At 43.9% G+C, this 18,909-nt stretch overlaps 1 protein-coding gene across 1 annotated transcript in view; it reads right to left on the bottom strand.

Annotated features, from left to right (window-relative positions):
- LOC126547921 (ATP-binding cassette sub-family A member 2-like) overlaps nt 1-18,909 on the bottom strand; it is a 292,596-nt gene that overhangs the window by 158,981 nt on the left and 114,706 nt on the right. Inside the window, exons 19-24 of the mRNA XM_050195975.3 lie at nt 18,269-18,419; nt 13,593-13,797; nt 12,292-12,474; nt 11,904-11,974; nt 1,144-1,253; nt 583-714 (exon numbers count right to left, since the gene is read on the bottom strand). Of these exons, the coding sequence (XP_050051932.1) occupies nt 583-714; nt 1,144-1,253; nt 11,904-11,974; nt 12,292-12,474; nt 13,593-13,797; nt 18,269-18,419 (852 nt within the window). The remainder of the gene's footprint in view (nt 1-582; nt 715-1,143; nt 1,254-11,903; nt 11,975-12,291; nt 12,475-13,592; nt 13,798-18,268; nt 18,420-18,909) is intronic.

Genomic DNA, 18,909 nt, shown 5'->3' with positions numbered 1-18,909 from the left:
TGACCTTTCAGTAAAGGAAAGGGAGAATATGCATGTTCCTCTTCATTGTAGCACCTGCAAGTGTAAGCCTTGATTCAATAAGATTAGTATTCTGGGCAAAATCAATGTGACAGTACAGAAACTATGAAAAGTATTTCATATTTATAAATGAGGGCCCTAGGCTGCACTTTTGGTACACCTGTGAAAAGTGTTTGTGGTATATCTGTGGTACCTTTAGAACCTGCACTTTGATAACTGATTCTTTGCCATAATGTATCTGGATTGCACATGTATACGTGTATGTAGGCTCTGGATGATGAATAAACTAGATAGTCGAGAGTGCAGCACTTATTCTGCATTTCCTTCCTTCAGCATCCATTTTGTGTTTCCTTGCTTGTCTTTGCTTCTCTCTGCGCTACCAAGTCTTCCCTGCAAGCTATTCATTTCATAATGCAAGATGTTTATCTTATGATATGCACCTTGTAAACAAGCTGGGTTTTGGAACCTTGCATACCTGCTATTAGGTACTACTAAGGCAGAATTAATAAACCAATGCAGAATACCCCCAAAATATAATTCAATGCCAGTGCCAGGTCTACTTACTCATCAAACAACACATTATGTTGTGGGCACATGCCCATACTCTGTCGAATCACGTCCATCTCTGTGCGAATATCGTGTCCATATATTGTTGCATATCCAGATGTTGGTGGGAAAAGCCCAGTAAGGATTGACCTAACCAACAAAAAAAATTGCAACCTATAAGCCTTTATTAGGTTGCAACAAGAAATAAATTCATGACAATGCAGGTTAAATTTGTGTCTCCTTTGTGAGTGAAGAGAACTACAGAAGACAGTCTAGAGAGACACATCACAAAAGATCATACATTCCTTTGGGACATATAGATGCTATTAATGAACATATGAAGCTATCCTTGTAGAATGAAGGCATTCTTTACAGTGATAGTCCTTCCTTGGGAAAAAGAAATCACCTACAAGCTAAATGTCACGCAATTACGCTAAGATGTCGGCAAACATTTCTTATGTAAATGCATGATTTACAAGGCAGACCACTCTTGCAAGATTTAAAACTGTCATGACAAAACTGACAAGTGCAGCTTTTCTGCAAGTCAACTAAATTTCTCCATATTATAAGAGCACCTACATTGTTGTAGTTTTTCCAGCACCATTGTGTCCAAGGAAGGAAGTTATCTGTCCCTCATACAAATTTAGGCTGAGCTTGTTTACAGCAAGTTTTTTGCCATCTTTGTAAATCTGAAAAAGGGAATGATTGTTAAGCAGACCTACAAAGGCATGAATGAATATTTCTGCAGTTGCAGTGTTCAGATTTCGCAAAGAGAGTGAGAGAATGAAGAAGCTTGTCCTTCAAAACACTGTTTCAAGAAATATTTGCTACATACTACTGGCTCTTCAGAAAACCAGAAATGGAAAAAAAAAGGATACAGATGTCATAGCACAACTTAACCTAGGTCAAGGAAAATGTACGTCAGGTATGAACAATGGTCTACATAACAACGCCATCCTTGTTTGCTATGAATCATGGCATAAAATGGTAATACTTGTCATGGCTAGACGCAAGAGGGCACTTCTAAACAATAATAAAAAAAAAACTATTTACTTAAGCTGGTGTCCGGTGATGGGTGTTGCATAAAATCAGACGCTTGCAGTGATCTGCCAGCACACCGATGAAACGCTTACAAGCTTGACAATCACCACGAAAATGAGAGCAGAATATGAAGCTGCAAATCCTTTATATAGACAATTCATCACAGCTGTGCTTAGAGGTCAGGTGGTGCAGAATGTACTGCAAGCCATGTGTTTTGCATTTCATTTTGGCGTGACAGTACACGACACTCAACCAAAGGGCAGCGTGCCGTATGCACCAAGTGCGGGAGTTGACGGTAGCATCCAGTGGCAAAGTGGCAGTGGTACAGTGCTGGAGTAGAGTACAGGGATAGGGTGCAGTAGTGGCCGCTAACTCAGCAGTGTGGTTGGCATGTTGGCAGTTACCCAACAGCACATGGATGTTTCGAACTGCTCTATCAGGCAAGTTGCCAGCAACATCGTGGGCTGCCATATTTCAGCTTAATTGGTGCAAAATGATCATTGAATCTTTATTTAAAACTATAATGTGTCATATGAATTTCTAGGAAATATTCAATTGTTAAAACAAAATTTTAAGTGCATGACATTTTAATGGACATTTTATTTAGTTATTCATTATTGTAGGAGGAAACAATATAAATAAGGTGCAAAAATATGTACAGTTCGGTGAAGTATATGAACAATATTGTTTGACGAAACATAGGTGATCAGTTATCAGCTTTCGCATAGGAAAGGAATTACAATTGTTTCATAACATAACATTGTTATGCAATACCCCTACTACGGGGTATTTAAGGAAATAAAATGAAATGAAATGAAATTAGTTCATCATGCTACATTTTATTTGAAATAAATTCAAACAGGCAGTGCATGAAGTTAAAGGGCCCCTCACCAGGTCTGGCCTTCTTGAGCTGACAAGCGCCGTCCATACAATGTGCACTAATGATTGTGTGTGCTAAGTATTACCACGGCTGCTCAATGCAAAGTAAGGTGCGGCCAGCTACGTCGCGCCGCGGACAATAGGCGGGCGCGTCTCGGCCGAGTTTACAGTTGTGACCGCTTTTCTTGGTGAGGGCGCCACCGGTCGGGGATGCTTTCGCGACTTCGCGCCGGGGCTAAGTGGCCGTTGGTTCTCGCGTCAGAACAGAACGTGTTTGCCTCGTGCTCTACGCACTAATCTTGTGCTTTCTCGCGTGCGTGTGTGTGAGCAAGTCGGTTCGCGTCGGAATGTGTTTGCCTCGTGCGGTATGCATTAATCTCATGCTTTTTCGCGTGCGTGTGTGTGAGCAAGTGTGCCTGTGCTTGCTGTGCTTTGTTAAGGCTTTTCGATGTGCGTGTGTGCCGTAGCCAGCCTCGTTCATGTGGCGCGATGACGCGCAACTGTTGTGTGCCACTCTGCGACACAAATGCCAAAAAGGACCCGACTGTGAAACATCACGAGTTCCCATGCGACTTGGAACGTCGAGAAGCGTGGCTGAAAAATATCTCTCGCCAAGGAGTGTCGGGAAAAGGAAGCAAGTGGGAACTGAGCGATAGATCTCTGGTATGCTCCCTGCACGTTACACAAAGTGACTATAAAACGAACACGGAACTTAGGCTCCTGCTTCCGAATGCGGTACCAACCGTATTTTGCAAATATCCACAGTACCTGCAAAAAGAGAATGTGCAGCCCAAAAAACGCCATCGAGGAAACTTTACTGATCACACAGTAGTTGAGGCAAGCGATAATTGCGGCAGCTCAGGAGAAAGCCCCAACATCGAAAGTGCCTTGCAGTTTCTCAGCGACGAGGTGGAAGCTCTAGTTTCAGAGACTGCCTTAGAATCATGCTCTGAACGTAGTTTTTCTGTTGACCAGGCCTGACAATCTACATTAGATATTGTGGACGTCCTAGAACAGTCAAAGCAAGCAGTCAAGAGATTGAAAAAAAAAAAAAATTTGCCCGTCAAGGAGAAGAGTTGAAAAAATTGCAGTCCGAACGGGACGAAATGAAAAACCGCCTCTTAGTTTATGAAAACAACAACGAAATTCAGTCCTTTGTTCAGGTTCAGGTGCAACCAAGTGGCCACTTCAGAGGAAAAAAACCTGCCTACAATGAAAGAATACTGCGGGAATGTGTTTTATGCAAAGCGTGCTCAAATAAAGGGCATGAGCATGTTCGAAGCAGAGGCCTTTTGTAGCTTCGTTAAAAGGGACGCACTCCTTAGATAACCTCTAGCATCACTCAATATGCTTCGTTTTCATGAGAAACAATCTACTGATCATTATTTGCAATGATAAGCGTTTTTATTTCATCTAAGTTAGTCTGAATTACTTGGGAAACTCGTACAAGTGCCCCCTATGTAAAGTTTTTACTTTGCGTACGTGTTCACGAGAAGTGAATAAAAGTACTGATAGATTGCTTCAAGCAGAACCTCTCGATGGAAGTGCACCAATCGGTCGTGCATCGTACGGGCAACGGTCACGGATAGCGTTCAGGCGTATTCTAGAACAGATTTCCACCCGTGTGACAATCTGTTGGCGTTTGTGGCGTAATCAGCACTTCCATCGACGACTTAAAAGATTTTGTCTGCAATTTCCAAATATAAAACGCATTATTTATGCCTTGACTGGAGTGGAGATCGCGCATGCCGACGCAGCTGTGAAGGCGCTCTCAATCAGCAGCCATCCCCGAGCGGTGGCCCCGCAGCGGGCGCACGGAGAACTAGGCCCGAGACGCCATTCAGGCGCGACGCAGCGGGCCGCACCTTGTGCTTTTGGATCGAGCGGCCGTGGTATTACACGGCTACGCACCGTGAGAAGAGCTGAAATTTCAAACCGAATGGCATTTGCATTTCTCCTCGAGGGTGCTGCACTCCCAGCGAGAGAGTCAACGCACATAGCACAAGTGTGCCTACGTAAATGGCAGTGCTGTGACATCACTCATGGTGACTTAAGACTTCAAGAATTATTCAAAGCAACATCTGTTATTTGTGTAATCTGTTGCTTGAATAGATGAATTAAAGTTTGGATAAATAACAAAACACACAAAACGAGTGTCCACGTGTTTTTGTTTTACTTCACATTGCAGCAAGAGAGATGTACTTCCGTTTCGTCTGCTTGTTCCCACATCATTAAGTCACGCACAAAGACAACGAAACTGTCATTTTCCATGTCAGCACACGATCATGCTCTGTGATCCGCTTGTGTCTGCCTCGGTATAGTGTAGCAGTGACTTATACGGCTAGTCAGGCGTTCTCGTGCACAGCACACAAAATCGTGCACTACACTGAACGAGACAAACCCAACAGCTCGTGCTCGACACCATCAGCGGAAGTGCGGCGCTGATGTCACACGATCCTCAAGGTCCGGTATAGGAGAATGCAGGGAAGGAATTTTGCTTGTGGAGGCTAGACGGGGCAAGTGGAGAGAGTGTCTCGCTTGGCAGTGGAGCTCGCCTCCTGAAATCATGGGTTCATGGCACTGAAATGTTTCTATTTCGGCTATTAAAGAGCCGATATGAAAAATTCTTGCGGTAGAACGCTCCCTAGAAAGCACATAACAACTTCCAGTGTATAACTGAAATCTTGCTATGTGGCCTCGTGAGGGGCCCTTTCAGGGAACTTAATACATTTTACATGTCAGGACAATACTTGATTATGTCTGTGCAATATGGGATCCTTATCAAGATTATCTTATTAATAGACTGGAAAAAATCCGAACCAAGTAGTAAGGATTGTTTGTAATAATTACAGAGTGTACACTAGCGTTTCAGAAATGAAGGCCACTTAGGATGGGGTTTGCTATGTGTGTGCAGGCAGAAACTAAGGCTCAAACTAATGCACCGAATATATCACGATCAGACCGGTATCAATCACAATAACTATGTTCTGGAACCAGATTACATGTCCACTCGCTATGATACCAAAAAAAATTTTAGCCTATAACTGCAGAACGAACACTTTTTACTACTCTTCTTCCCCCAAGTGAATGAGAGAATGGAGCAGTTTATCTAATAATTTGGTCAATGTATCTAATAATGAATTCTTTTCTATGCTATGATATCGCTCCTGAATAACAACTTTGTCCTTAATTTCTTGCATACTAACTGTTTGTTTACCTTATCTATATGTCTTTCTTTAAATAACATTGCAATGTTTATTATGTACATAAGTATATCTGCACAAAATGCCTTTCTGTTCTTACTGGTTACATTTTGTTCCCCCCTACGTAATGCCTTTATGGCGATGTAGGTATGCTGTAAATAAATAACCAATTTCATTACATGGAGGTTTAACTATACTCTCTGTTGTACAAAATGCTGATTCCACCACTCTTGTAGTCTGCTTCATGTACTTTGCTTCTAACGACTTGCATGGACCTACTTCCATCAGGAGCAGTACGGCAAGAAAAGACAGCTTTACAGTACCAACTTCAGGTATTTTGTCTAATACATCCTATACAATAGACATCTATTAGATTCCAGTTAATTCTATTTTTGCTTAAATTAATACAGTCCCAATGTAAGGTCCTAGCTGGCAGTAATGAATTACTGTGGGCCACACCTTCTGTTACATTTATCCAGAAAATACCCCAGAACGGATAATTTAACCTTGAATGATGTGTGCACCTGCACAGCTGTTGACGGCCAAAAAAGTTGCACTGGCATGCGATCACCAAGGCACGTGATGCTAGGAATACAATAGCGGGGCAAACCATAACTGCCCAGCGTGTGAACAGGAGGAAGGGAGGCAAGCGTAGTGACTAGAGTACTTCTTCGCAAGACACCGAATACTGCAGCAGCCAAAAAGTTGCATCGGATGATTCGATGGAATATTGAAGACTGTCCCCAGACAGCCAGACCTCACAAAACAAACAAAAACAAAAGTAATTTGGCACATGGCACCCGAAGGACAAACAGGCAAAAGAGGGAAACACCACACCCTAGCCGGGTGTCGGATGACCGTGGATCCAAGAACAGCAGTTGGAGGAGAGAGGCGTTCAACTTCGGATTGGGCGTGCGCAAAGAGGCCTGCAGGTATGAAGATGGCCACAACTTTACGAGAGGCCAAGCGCCGTCATCGCCAACTTCGCCCGCCGCTGCCGCTGATATTTAGGAGCTATTAAGCCGTCTGCCTACACCACAGCAACAAACTCCACTAATGAACTGACATTGCCACATCACGTTGGATGACGGACGTGTAACCTGTGAGCCCTCTGCTAAAATCTCATTGTTTCTTCATGCACCACGTCCTGCCAAGTCACATTAGATGTATGATTTTTTTCTGTTAACTGTTTGTTTTGCTTTTTATCATATTTCTTGCCTGCACTTTGATTACAGATTCCCAATATAAGTTTTGATTGTGTATTTGCATGTGGCATTTTGTGTCTATCCTTTTCGTGCAGCACACCTGCAGGCGTGACACTAAAAATCCTTACAGCAAGCAATTCATGCCTGCAGCCTGCAAGTAGCACAACCAAAGTACACCCAGTGGTGCCACTAGGCTTCCCAGCACCCAGAGAGGCTGCTTGGCATGTCATCCACCTTTCTCTTTCTCTTGCCACTGCCTCCCATTTCTTAAAACGCTCATACTGCAGGGTGAATGTGAAATAATCTAAAAGGGCAACACTCCTATTTTTGCCTGTAATTCGGTATTATTACCTCAAAAATTATGCGGATCCAACAGACTGTTGGAATCTATGTAAGTGAAGCTTTCTATGCGGTTCGCTTTGATTGACAATAATTAGCAGTGATGTTGATGGCAAATGTTTAATTTCTTCGGCATTTAGTCCAATACAAGAGTGGTGAGTTGATGCTAAATGTTACCTTGCACACACCACTGCTGTTTGCCTGCGAAGTACACAGAACACATAGGGAGAAGTGTTTGCTTGAGGCATTGTAGTGCACCGTTGTTCATAATCTCTGAAAAAGTTGAGCATTATTATTGCCTCACATGGCACATCGCATCATGGCAGTCACTTCTGCCACGATGAAATTAAACTTTAATTGAATTATGGGGCTGTACATGCCAGAATTATGATCGGATTACAGTCGAGCCCACTAATAACGAACCTGAGCATCATGTGACGTCGGTTTGTTACATCCCAAAATTCATAGTAAGTGGACCACAGCTTTAAAAAAAAGTGGCCAGTCAAAACACAAAATTTATTTCTTTGCAAAAAAGTCCGTGATACTCATCTGTTTCTGCAGTGTAGATCCGGTGAGGGCGGCCTCCAGTTTATTTAAAGCAGAAGTGCGCTCTTCGTCGAGGCCCTTGGCATAGACAAGTTGCCTGAGGCCCTCTATGTAGCCCATTGCTACAGGTGCGCTTATGGGCGCCGGCTGTGAAGTTTCATCATCATCCAATTCCTCCGCACCACTCTCTGCCTGCACTTCACAAACGATGCCCTTGTTCTTGCACAGTTCTGCAATATCCCCGTCTTCATCAGCAGAAATAAAGTCATCCCAACCAATGTCATGGCCCCCCCATCAGAGTCAACGACATGCTGCCATAAATCGCCGCCGGACTGATCATCTTCGGAAGCATCAGGCTCTGCATCAGGCTCGGTTGGCATCAGGCTCGGCATCAGGTACTGTGTCGACAAAACCGGCCTTGTGGAAACAGTTCCACACTCAAGCAGCCGTCACCTCCGCACAGGCCCCCTTCACCATCTCAACGGCTGAATACAGTGAAACTTGAAGCGGCATGTTGACGACTGAGCGGTTAACAGTGATGAGCGGTGGCACTTTCGAAATGGTATTGGGCAGCAGGAAGAGTAGAGTAACTGCCATCAGAGAAGTTCGCCTGTGGTGCGCTGAGCAGTTGTTGAGCATGAGCAGCACGCGCCTGCCTTGCCTCTGCATGTCGCGGTCAAACTCGCCTAGCCACTCTGCGAATAAATTGCATGTCATCCACGCCTTAGTATTGTGCCTGTAGCGCATGGGTACATAGCTGCAAAAGCAATGTGGCTCCTTTGATTTTCCTACTAGCAATGCGGCTTCTTTGATTTTCCGATTGCAAAGGGCACACGCCAGTCGCTGCCATCCATATTAGCACACAGAAGTACTGCAGCGTGCACATTACTGTGCTTGTCACCAGTATTGCGCTGCAGTACTTCTGTGCACTATCTGGGTTATCTGATAAAATAATGCAGTTTTGTCTGTGTTGTCCTGCTCGTCGTCCTGCTACACATAACTTGCAATAATGACTCCGTTTCTTACAAGCCATGTGGCAACGTCTTGGTCACTTACCAAAGCTGTCTCGCTGACAATAGATTTAAAAACAATCCCATGCCACACTCTGAATCGATGTAGCGAGCCATGGCCAGGGCAGAAGTCAGGAAAATCTAGCAGCAACGTAAAGTTTTTGGCTTTGCCCAGCATCATTGGTCCACTTATCATCATGCTGCAAGCCCGTGCATCGACAAACCACTTAAAGCAGGTCCTCTATGTCCGCATAGGTGGCCTTCCGCAGGTGCTTTGTGTTCATCGAGTTGGCGTAAGAGCCAGCAATCTTTTCCTTGATCTTTAGAATCGTCGAGATGGTCGATTTCGCCAAGTTGTACTTCTTCACCATCTCACAGTTTTTAGCACCTTGAGACAATTCTGTCAAAATGGCTTGCTTCTTTGCCATGTCCAGCGCTTTTTGTTTCATGACCGCTGAAGGCACGGCATTCTTGTTCACCATCCTGAATACAACTCAGGCACGACCAGAATGACACACGGAAGTGAGGAAGCACGGAGACTAGTGTCGAGATGCCTGCTTTGCGGTAACCATAGAGTTTCTAAATAAATAGTAATATGAAACTCTGTGGCGGTAACGGCGAGAAAATAAAACTTCTGGACTTTAGCCGGCATCGTAGTGCGCCCATTGAGAAAGCGAGGGAGTTGCAAGGAAGAGTGAGGAGAGGGGAGCGGAGTTGCGAGGATGAACGATAGGGTGACCTTGGAAGCCACACGCCGACACTCATGGGCAGCGCGTGACGGTAGGAATAGGGTAGCGGGACACAAAACGGGTAGTTCACCTGTGAGAAGGCTTGGGAAAACAGACCGCACGCAAAGGGGTCGGAGGTCGTCGTTACCTTGCAGCGTGGCGCCGGGTTTATGCCGTCTGTTCGCTGTAACCAATTGGCAGAGCTCGAAGACATTCGTTATATGTGCGATTTTACACCATTGAAATAATGTATATTTTGGCGGTCACACGGGTCACATTCGTTTTAAGCGAAAGTTCGTCTTAAGTGGGGCCGTTATATGTGGGCTCGACCGTATGAGAAACGCCAAAGTGGTGGACTCTGGATTAATTTTGACACTTTGGCGTTCTTTGCTGTACACCTAAATCTATGTGCACTAGTGTTTTTGTATTTCACTCCCGTTGAAATACAGCTGCCATGGTCGAGATTGAACACACGACGCCAAGCAATGCCATAGCCGCCAAGCTACCGCGGCGGGCACAAAAGTGCCCGCCGCGACCAATGATTAGTGTGCGACCACTTCCATAGTGTCGCCTAGACTCTACGATGCTTTAATGCAGCTTTGCGTCTGCACACCTGCGTCAGTTGTCCGCTTGACAAATTTGCATGGTGCTTGTTTTTCAGAATTAGCGGAATTATACCGTACCATACTTTCAGTATGCCCACAACCGCTGTTGTGTCTATGGTGGTAGTGTTTTCTTGACTTCTATCACCCTTTTTTTCCCTCTCCCAACCTCTCCCCCATATGGGAACTGCAAGAGCGGCAAGGCTGTTATTCACTCGTTTTGCAACTGCATTGGCTCTACCTATTCACTGCCTGCTCTCCCCCTCCCTTCTACCATTCTATTTACCTCCCTTGGGACTTGCACATTAGCAGAAAGGCAAGCACTGCAGTTACTGTAATGCTTTTGAGGGTGGTCATGGATAATTACAGCTGTCAAGAGGCTAATGTGGTGACACCGAGGGAGCTCCAGAGGGCATTGTGCATATGGGGGTGATAGAAAGGTCCAAATTAGTTTCTCACATCGCCTTTCCTCTCTGCCACGCTCCTTCCATGTACGTATATACCTACATGCTCCGAACCGTCCCCCGACATGGCGTGCAAGACAACAGCAGCAGCAGCAAAAGAAGTCGAAGGAAGAGGCAAAGAACTTCGCTTTAAAAACATACCAAAACAAAGGAGCTTCGGCACAGGTTGTCTTGCAGAGCAATATGCGAAAGAAAGAAACACCGCACCCTAGCCAGGTGTGTAATAGAGACTTTTAGCGTGTCCGGTATTCGGGCAAGCGCGGGCGGTTTTCCGGTTTAGCGGGGGCGTCAACGTGAGCGGCCAGATTGGTGGCGCCAGCTGGTGGCGCAAAGCTCAACCACACAAGCACAGAGCTAATTACTATATTCTGCTTAGCTGCTGGCGTAAATTTTCGACAGTGGCGTAATCGGGTTCACAATTACGCCGCTGCCAAAAATTTGCACGAGTGGCGAAGCAGGATATGGTGAGTTACTGCAGTTTTAGCTATGCGTTTGTCTGGTTGAGCTCTACAACGCCAGGCGGCTTCACCGCTCACGTTTACGCCCCGACCATCCGGTAATCCGCCCAAACCGCTCCCGTTTACCGGAATAGCGTACAAGCTAAATGTCTCTAATGACTGCAGCTCCGGCAATGGCAGTTGGAGAAGAGACACGTTCGACTTCGGATTGAACGGGCGCTACGAGGCCAACAATAACGAATCTGGCCGGCAACATTGCGCGAGGCCGGGCACAGTCATCATCAGTCACTGCCACTGCCACTGATAATTACGATCAACCAAGCTTCTACATCCACAAGAACCGCAACGCCTAACTCTACTAGTGAGCCATCATCACACCACGTCGGATGAAGGATGTTTAAACTGTGAGCCCAAACAGCACCTCAATCAGTACTAATTGAGACACTGATTGAGGATTCTAAGGTACTACTTGACAGCTGTGTCTGACAAAACAAAAACTAGACTCGAAGCACCAGAAATGGTCTCGCATGAGACAGATGTTTATACACACTTTGAAGCATTGTACGGCCTGCTTTATCAAGCGTTTTCATTGTTTATCCCACAGGGTCGATGATTATCTCAAGCTACACAGAGATGGAACATTAGGCCATTTTTTTCCTCCTTTCCTTTTAATTCAATCTGCCATATGATTCAACCAATTCCACTGCTCGTGTCAAGCTTGATTTACCAGAAGTTGACTGCAGCAGATATCCGGTGCACATAACAGAATTGAAGTTGCCAATGTATAGTTTAGGCAGCATCACTAGTTTTTCTTCATAAAACAAAATGTCAGAAACTAACTGAAGTACCCAAGTGAAATGTTACCTTCACTAGGTTGTCGATGCACACACCAAGTGGTAGCTCGGATGGGTCTGGCTCAAAAAAGCCACTGTCAGCTGAAACCATAAACATATTTCAGCAGTTTAGGCTGGATAAAAATATCACCACACTGCATAATAACACATCAATAAACATTTCACTTTACACCTGTGTGCGCTAGCACCTTCAGTATATGACATGGTGAAGAAGTTGTTTTAAGCTTACACACAAACCGTGGCTTTAGTAAGAAACGTTTGTATGCTTAGCTCAAGGAAAAGCAGCTTCTCTACCATGAAGCCATCTCGCTAGTAGAAGGCATAATGCAAGTGGCCTACAAACGTTGATCAATGTCACAGACTGATTTAGCATGCCCATAACAAATAAGAGACAGTACCTGTACGACCTTCCATTGCACAAGCCTGCTCTTCTTCAGTTACAGACAAGTGGGCCACGTGCTTCCGCAGTAACTTCCGCCAGAAACAGCGCAGAGGCCCATACTCAAGGTCATGTCTGCCACCACCAAACCAGTAGCTGTGGGTCAGTGGGAAATACCATGGTCTAGGAAGGCCATATGATCCTAAGAAACAATGTGAAGTAGTAATCAGGACTGTGCAATGCATGCATGCAAAAATTTTCCTAACGCACAGGTTGCCAAATGTATGCTACATAATAAAAGATGCTAGCCTTTTTGAGCTGAGCAATATTTATTTCACAGCCTACGTAAGGATGTGAACACTGGTGCACTGAGCTGGAGAACGACAGGCCCACCGAAACCTACAGATGTCATAAGGAGTACAAAAACACAATTGAGGCCTATGATTATAAAAGCCTTATGAGAAAATGGCAAATGGGCTTTGTTTCCAGTTAGGTCAATTTATACGTATCTTCCAGTGACTTCTTTTTCAGCAAAAAGGCACACACATTTCATTATAATTAGTCTACACAGACCTCTTCAGTGAACTCTACCTCCCTGCAAGATAACGCGGCTGCAATGTGTAGACAACGGCAGCGACCTTGAGTCTTCAAGGCCAGTAAATGTGATAATCAGCATAGGTATGCATTTCATATGTGGGACAAATTTTATAGCAGCCTGCAATACTTAAACACAACTTATCAATCAATCTACGATTGATTGATAAGTTGATGATTATCAATCAATCAACGAGCTATGGAAAGAAGAATGATAGGTGTAACATTAAGGGATAAGAAAAGAGCAGATTGGGTGAGGGAACAAACGCGCGTTAATGACATCTTAGTTGAAATCAAGAAAAAGAAATGGGCATGGGCAGGACATGTAATGAGGAGGGAAGATAACCGATGGTCATTAAGGGTTACGGACTGGATTCCGAGGGAAGGGAAGCGTAGCAGGGGGCGACAGAAAGTTAGGTGGGCAGATGAGATTAGGAAGTTTGGAGGGTCAACATGGCCACAATTAGTACATGACCGGGGCAGTTGGAGAAGTATGGGAGAGGCCTTTGCCCTGCAGTGGGCGTAACCAGGCTGATGATGATGATGATGATGATATCAATCAATCAATCAATCAATCAATCAATCAATCAATCAATCAATCAATCAATCAATCAATCAATCAATCAACTTTCCTTTGCTTACACTTGTGTTTTCTTTATTGGTTGGTAAAACGCAAAGCCTCTTATCTATTTTTTATCAGTTGATATAAAAAGCAAAGCTTCTTACCTGGGTGCACATTCTCAATGTACCAGACGAGCAGAGAATAGATGAAGGCATCAATTAGCATCATAAAAGCAACATGGGCCAGACTAAATGTATCATCTTCAAGGGGTGAAATGCCCACGTTGGCCCACTGCACTCCAACTCCAACTTCCTCATAGAAGGCGAAATATTTGGCACCCAAGCCAAATGCAGTTGTAGAAAGCAGAGACTGCAAAATAGAGAGAAGGAGTCACCTCTGCAGAGTGCATCACAAAAAGTAAATTTATTTTTGCAAGCTTAGATGTACTTAAGTGACAAACAATATCCTACTGGTAGACCACTACATGCAGAAGAGTAAACATGCAATTTCAATAGTTAACTAATTAGGTAGACAATTCATGGATAGTTTCTTGGGTCAGCCTAAATTTATTTGACTGGCATATGCAGGCATAAAATAGTGAAAGCAGAACATGTTTGATTTGCCCAGCAAATGAGGTGAAGGCAGGAATAACTACTTTCGAAAGGCTAGATGTCAAGACAACAAGATTATTTTCCCTTTCATGAACCTTCTTCCATAGAATTGATCTGCCATATTCTGCGTCCCTGTGCTTTGAGTTGTTGATAAATTCAGCCTTTCTCTGCGATCTGCTGGCCTTCTGGTAAGCTCAGATAATAAAGTGGTCATCTGAGAACCCTTGGGCGACCAGTGATACCATCTCGACCGGGTGAGGTAGGTCTTCACCGAAAGAATCAGGAAACAATGACGAAGCCGGGCATCATCATGATGAAAAAAAAAGTAGAAAAGATTGTATTCATTTCAATGGTACATGGTTGCGACTCTCCTTCGAGTCTCAAGCGGTTCTGATTAACACAGGGGCCGGGACGGCCTTAATTACCACTTGCGGTCTTGTGGTAGTTGACATCTTCTTGGGAAGCCTGTATAAGCATTAGTGCTTTCGTCAGGTTCTATTGCCGACGGCCTCCTGCCCTTCAGTTTGTCTTCTCTTCGTCTATCCCTTTGTGTCAGCTCGGGGAATAAAAAAGGGTGACACTGTTTCCGAGAAGAGGGCAATTATGTCGACATGGGGACGCCCACTTGAACGCTTCTCACACATGACAAGTCGATGTCCAGGCTTACTGTAACAGCCTTTTCTGGGACGAGGCAAATCATCTTGTCATGGGAACGTACGCCTGAATGTCTCTCACACTTGACAGGTCGATCATAACACCAGGGGTTCGATCCCTGGACTAGGACAAAATTTTCTTCAGCTGCAAAGCTTTCTTTCTGAGAAACCTGTATGGGTTTCCTTTATCGCTTCATTCTACAGTCAGGCGGATGACAATTTTCCCTTTCTTCAACACAACCTGTGCAAATGGCTTAATGTTTTACAAGTGTACAAAGTACAGCCCATGGACGCTCAGATACTAGTTTAAGGTGCACGACTAGATCAGCTTCCTTTCCGAGAGAAGCTGACCAAGCATGTTTGAGTGCAAGAAAGGTGCTGAATTTTCCCCTCCCACTACTTTCAAAAGCATGAGGGAATGAAGAAAGGAACCATAAGAAGTCAGAACAAATGTTTTCTGCATAATTAGTGATGTATGCTTGTTCTTCACATGTATGGAGTGATGGCTTCCCTGCATAGCATAGATATTATCTAGGCTAACATCAACCTCTGCAAAGCTGTAGAATTAGGGTGCCTTTCTGCACCTCATCCCCAGCTCGCACAAACTGATAGACATTTGCCAAACTTCATCACTGCGAACCACCACCCAGCAGCAATAACGCAGACATGGATAGTGTACAGAAGCTACTTTTTCATGCAAACTCTGCTACTCCTTCCTGGAGTCGAGCCCCATGTATGAGCATATGTCACTGGGATGCACCCTGGTTGTCCCCATGATTGCCCTCTGGGTACCCTCTCACCACTGTGCACAAAACTGTGGCACACTTATTTGCCCTAGCAGATGCTCCACAGGCCTATTATTACACGTGGGAAACGTGCTCTCATGATTTGAGCTCAGTGAACAACTACCTAGACAGCCTAGCACAGTTGCCGCGCATGCGTGACTGGTCTTGACAGCCTTTGCCCGTAAGCAATGGTGATCATACTGTAGGCTATTCTGAGTTAATAAACCCATATTTGTTGGCAATCCGACTCGGGAATCTTCTCTGCACCATGTTGGAGAGTCGTCGAAACTAGCCATCACATCCTTCGCACACTGTAGAGTGGAGGATCAGTGTTCTGACTTCTACTGGCTGGCTGGATGAACCTCACGTAAGCCCAGCTTCACAAAATCTACATAAGTTTCTTAGCGTGGTCTAACTTAGAAAAGTTGAAAACCACGGCAAGAGATATTTTGTATGTTTTAGATTTTCACTATCAGTATTTTTCAGTAAAATGACAATTTTTTCTGTTCATCCTTTTTCGGGTGCTTTCTTCTAAGGGCACAAAGTAAACCCTATACAAGCCATGGAAAACATGGCGAAGGCGGGAGATGGAAATTCAAGACAATGAGCAAAACGAGAACAAGGTAAAAGCGGGAGCCAACATTTCAACAAGTGTACTTGCCTTTTTCAAGGCACTTGTCACAACGTTGGCTCTCGTTTTTACCTTGTTCTCGTTTTGCTCATCGCCTATGCAAGCCATGTATTTTAGGCATGTTTAGGTGTTTTCTCAGGAACTCGTACAGGTAGCACTATAATTTTGGCATAATTTTATTCGTCATTTCCTTCTTACTAGACTGTACCAGAATTATTATTCTAGAGCTGAAAATACTTATTTTGAACTTTTTCTCTGAAACCCCCCACGATATAGCTTTCCTTTGGCTATAAATGCCCTTCTAGCACAAAAGATATTTGTTGGCGTCAGTGATTCTGGTATAGTAGCTGCTAGTGTGTGTGTGTGTGTGTGTGTGTGTGTGTGTGTGCGTGCGTGCGTGCGTGCGTGCGTGCGTGCGTGCGTGCGTGCGTGCGTGCGTGCGTGCGTGCGTGCGTGCGTGCGTGCGTGCGTGCGTGCGTGCGTGCGTGCGTGCGTGCGTGCGTGCGTGCGTGCGTGCGTGTGTGCGTGCGTGCGTATACATGGCTGAGAAAAAAATTTGCCCTTTATCTTTTAATACGTCTGAGATAATGGTACTATGCAAGAAAAAAATTTATTTCGAGATATTTAGCTATAAAGCACGAAAACATTGTTACAATTTTCCACTTCAAATTTTATCCTATGAAGCATTCATTCAGTAACCGCCAGCCAAGTAGTCAATTCCAATTTAAGTTTTCCTCTTAGCCTGGAATCTTGCTCATCTAGTCTTCTTTGTCATCTGCCTGTGGTTCCCTATCAGCAAAGTACATGTACTTTGAACATAAGCAAATGTACACCTTCAAGCCTTCAAAGCATGCATTCGGCAATAATGCTACATTGGAAAGTTAAAGCAGCATTTAATGTGGCAATTTTCAGTGTCTGCAGTCTAACAAAGACATTTTTTGGGTGCTTGCTCCCAGACAACACGGTTGAACAACTTGTTGGGGTTCTGAGTTAGTCCATGCAGGCATCTTTAGGAGGTCTGGTTGAGCCAGCTGCACGTAAACATGCTTTATGGCCTGAAGAACAGTGCCAGTTAAATAATTCGTGTGTTGGCAGTGCTCGTTATGCAAATGGGATTTGTTGAAGGCACATAAAGTTGTCATTGTATTTTTCTTCTTTGCACGGTATGGATATGGTGCCTTCATCATGAAACCCACACTTTGCAAAACTGATTTGTGGCCTTGGTATTTCATAATTGGTAACATTCACACCACAAAGTCGGTAGAGAAATTTCATAAACACCTGAGAAATGCTTCGAACCACTGGAGACAACGTACGACAGGCACATGGTAAAACAGACTCTGAATTCATTTAAAAAGCCTACCGCAATCCTTTGAATCTTGCCAGAGGATTCGTGAAGAATCCGCTAAGCTTAGAAAAAGGTACCATTTTGGTTTCGGCATTGTTTTTTGGCCGTGGAAACTTGACCGACTACAAAATTTAAAAAAAATGGGTTGTGGCAGCTGCCCACTTGGTTCAGAAAATAAGTTACTTTACACACTAATACATTGCACAGAAGCTATTGAGGCATCAAATAACGTTGGTAAAAGTACATGCAAGTCAAACAGCAACAAAACAAGAAATCACATTTTTAAAAAAATTTGCCCTGTCCTCTGCCCTTAAGTTCACAATAAAATTTTCATAAAGATTATGAGTGATCCTGTGGCTTTTCTTCCATCTAACACACCAAATATTAAGCTATAATTTGATGGATCACAGTATATGACAGCACTAATATTTCTTGCTATAAAACCATATAACAAAGCACTCTAAAAGGAAGATATTTTTATGGTAAGGAGAGAGTTAGTGTTGCTGCTGGTGAGGTTGCTAGTGGTGTGAGTCCTTGTGTACCCTGTGATTTAAAATTTAACTGGCATATTTTTTTTTTTTTTCCATCCAGAAAAAAAAAAACAAATCTGGTTTTATTCAGTTATTGTGAACCTGTCTAGAATAAAGTTCAATTTCTTTCAATACACTTACAGTACCTCATTGCAGTAGGGGGCACTGTCAAATTTACACGGCAATGCGTACAGCAAAAGACATTTGCAGTTCCTTGCAATTTGTAAAAAAGGTATTTGACTGTGCATGCATTTTAGAAAAATGAATGGTCATCAGACTCACAGCAAGGCTTTTCAACCAAGCAGGTATATTGTTGTGAGCAGCTTCTTCCCTAACGGCTATGTACATGTAGGGCACATAAGTAAGAAAATAGATGATGCCTGCACAGGCTGCTGCAAGCTTGGCCTTGGAGTATAAGACGCTTACCAGAAACCTACAAAGAAAGAAAACCAACTTTAGGGCATTTCAAATTTTATTCAGTTATATGAGCATAAAAAATTATATGAAAACTTGAAATAGATATTAGTATTTATAAGCACATCATTAAGATACACCGTAATACCGAAGACCCAATGCAAAACCTTTGTACCTCGAAAAGCAATCTTGTGAATCACAATGTGTAGTGAATAGGAAGAGAAGCAGCAACATGTCAAATGCATGTTCTCTGAAGCAAATCAGTTGTCAAAATTACACACACTGCAGGTTACAAGACCAAAATTACAGTAGCATGTTCAATCCACGAAAATCAATACTTTTTAGCAGTGCCCCCCTCCATATGTTAAGGAAGGGCTCAGCCCCTTCTTGGCAAGTCAACTGTAGCCCTACGGCACCCATTCGACGAGTGCTGAAGGTGGTTTTATTGACAGTAGTGCCTTGTGCGGGGCAATTCTAACTGTCCAATTTTTTTTATTAATGATTTAATC

The sequence above is a fragment of the Dermacentor andersoni genome, chromosome 1, assembly GCF_023375885.2.
Source record: "Dermacentor andersoni chromosome 1, qqDerAnde1_hic_scaffold, whole genome shotgun sequence".
Lineage (NCBI taxonomy): Eukaryota > Metazoa > Arthropoda > Arachnida > Ixodida > Ixodidae > Dermacentor > Dermacentor andersoni.
This window is presented reverse-complemented; position numbering and strand designations above follow the sequence as displayed.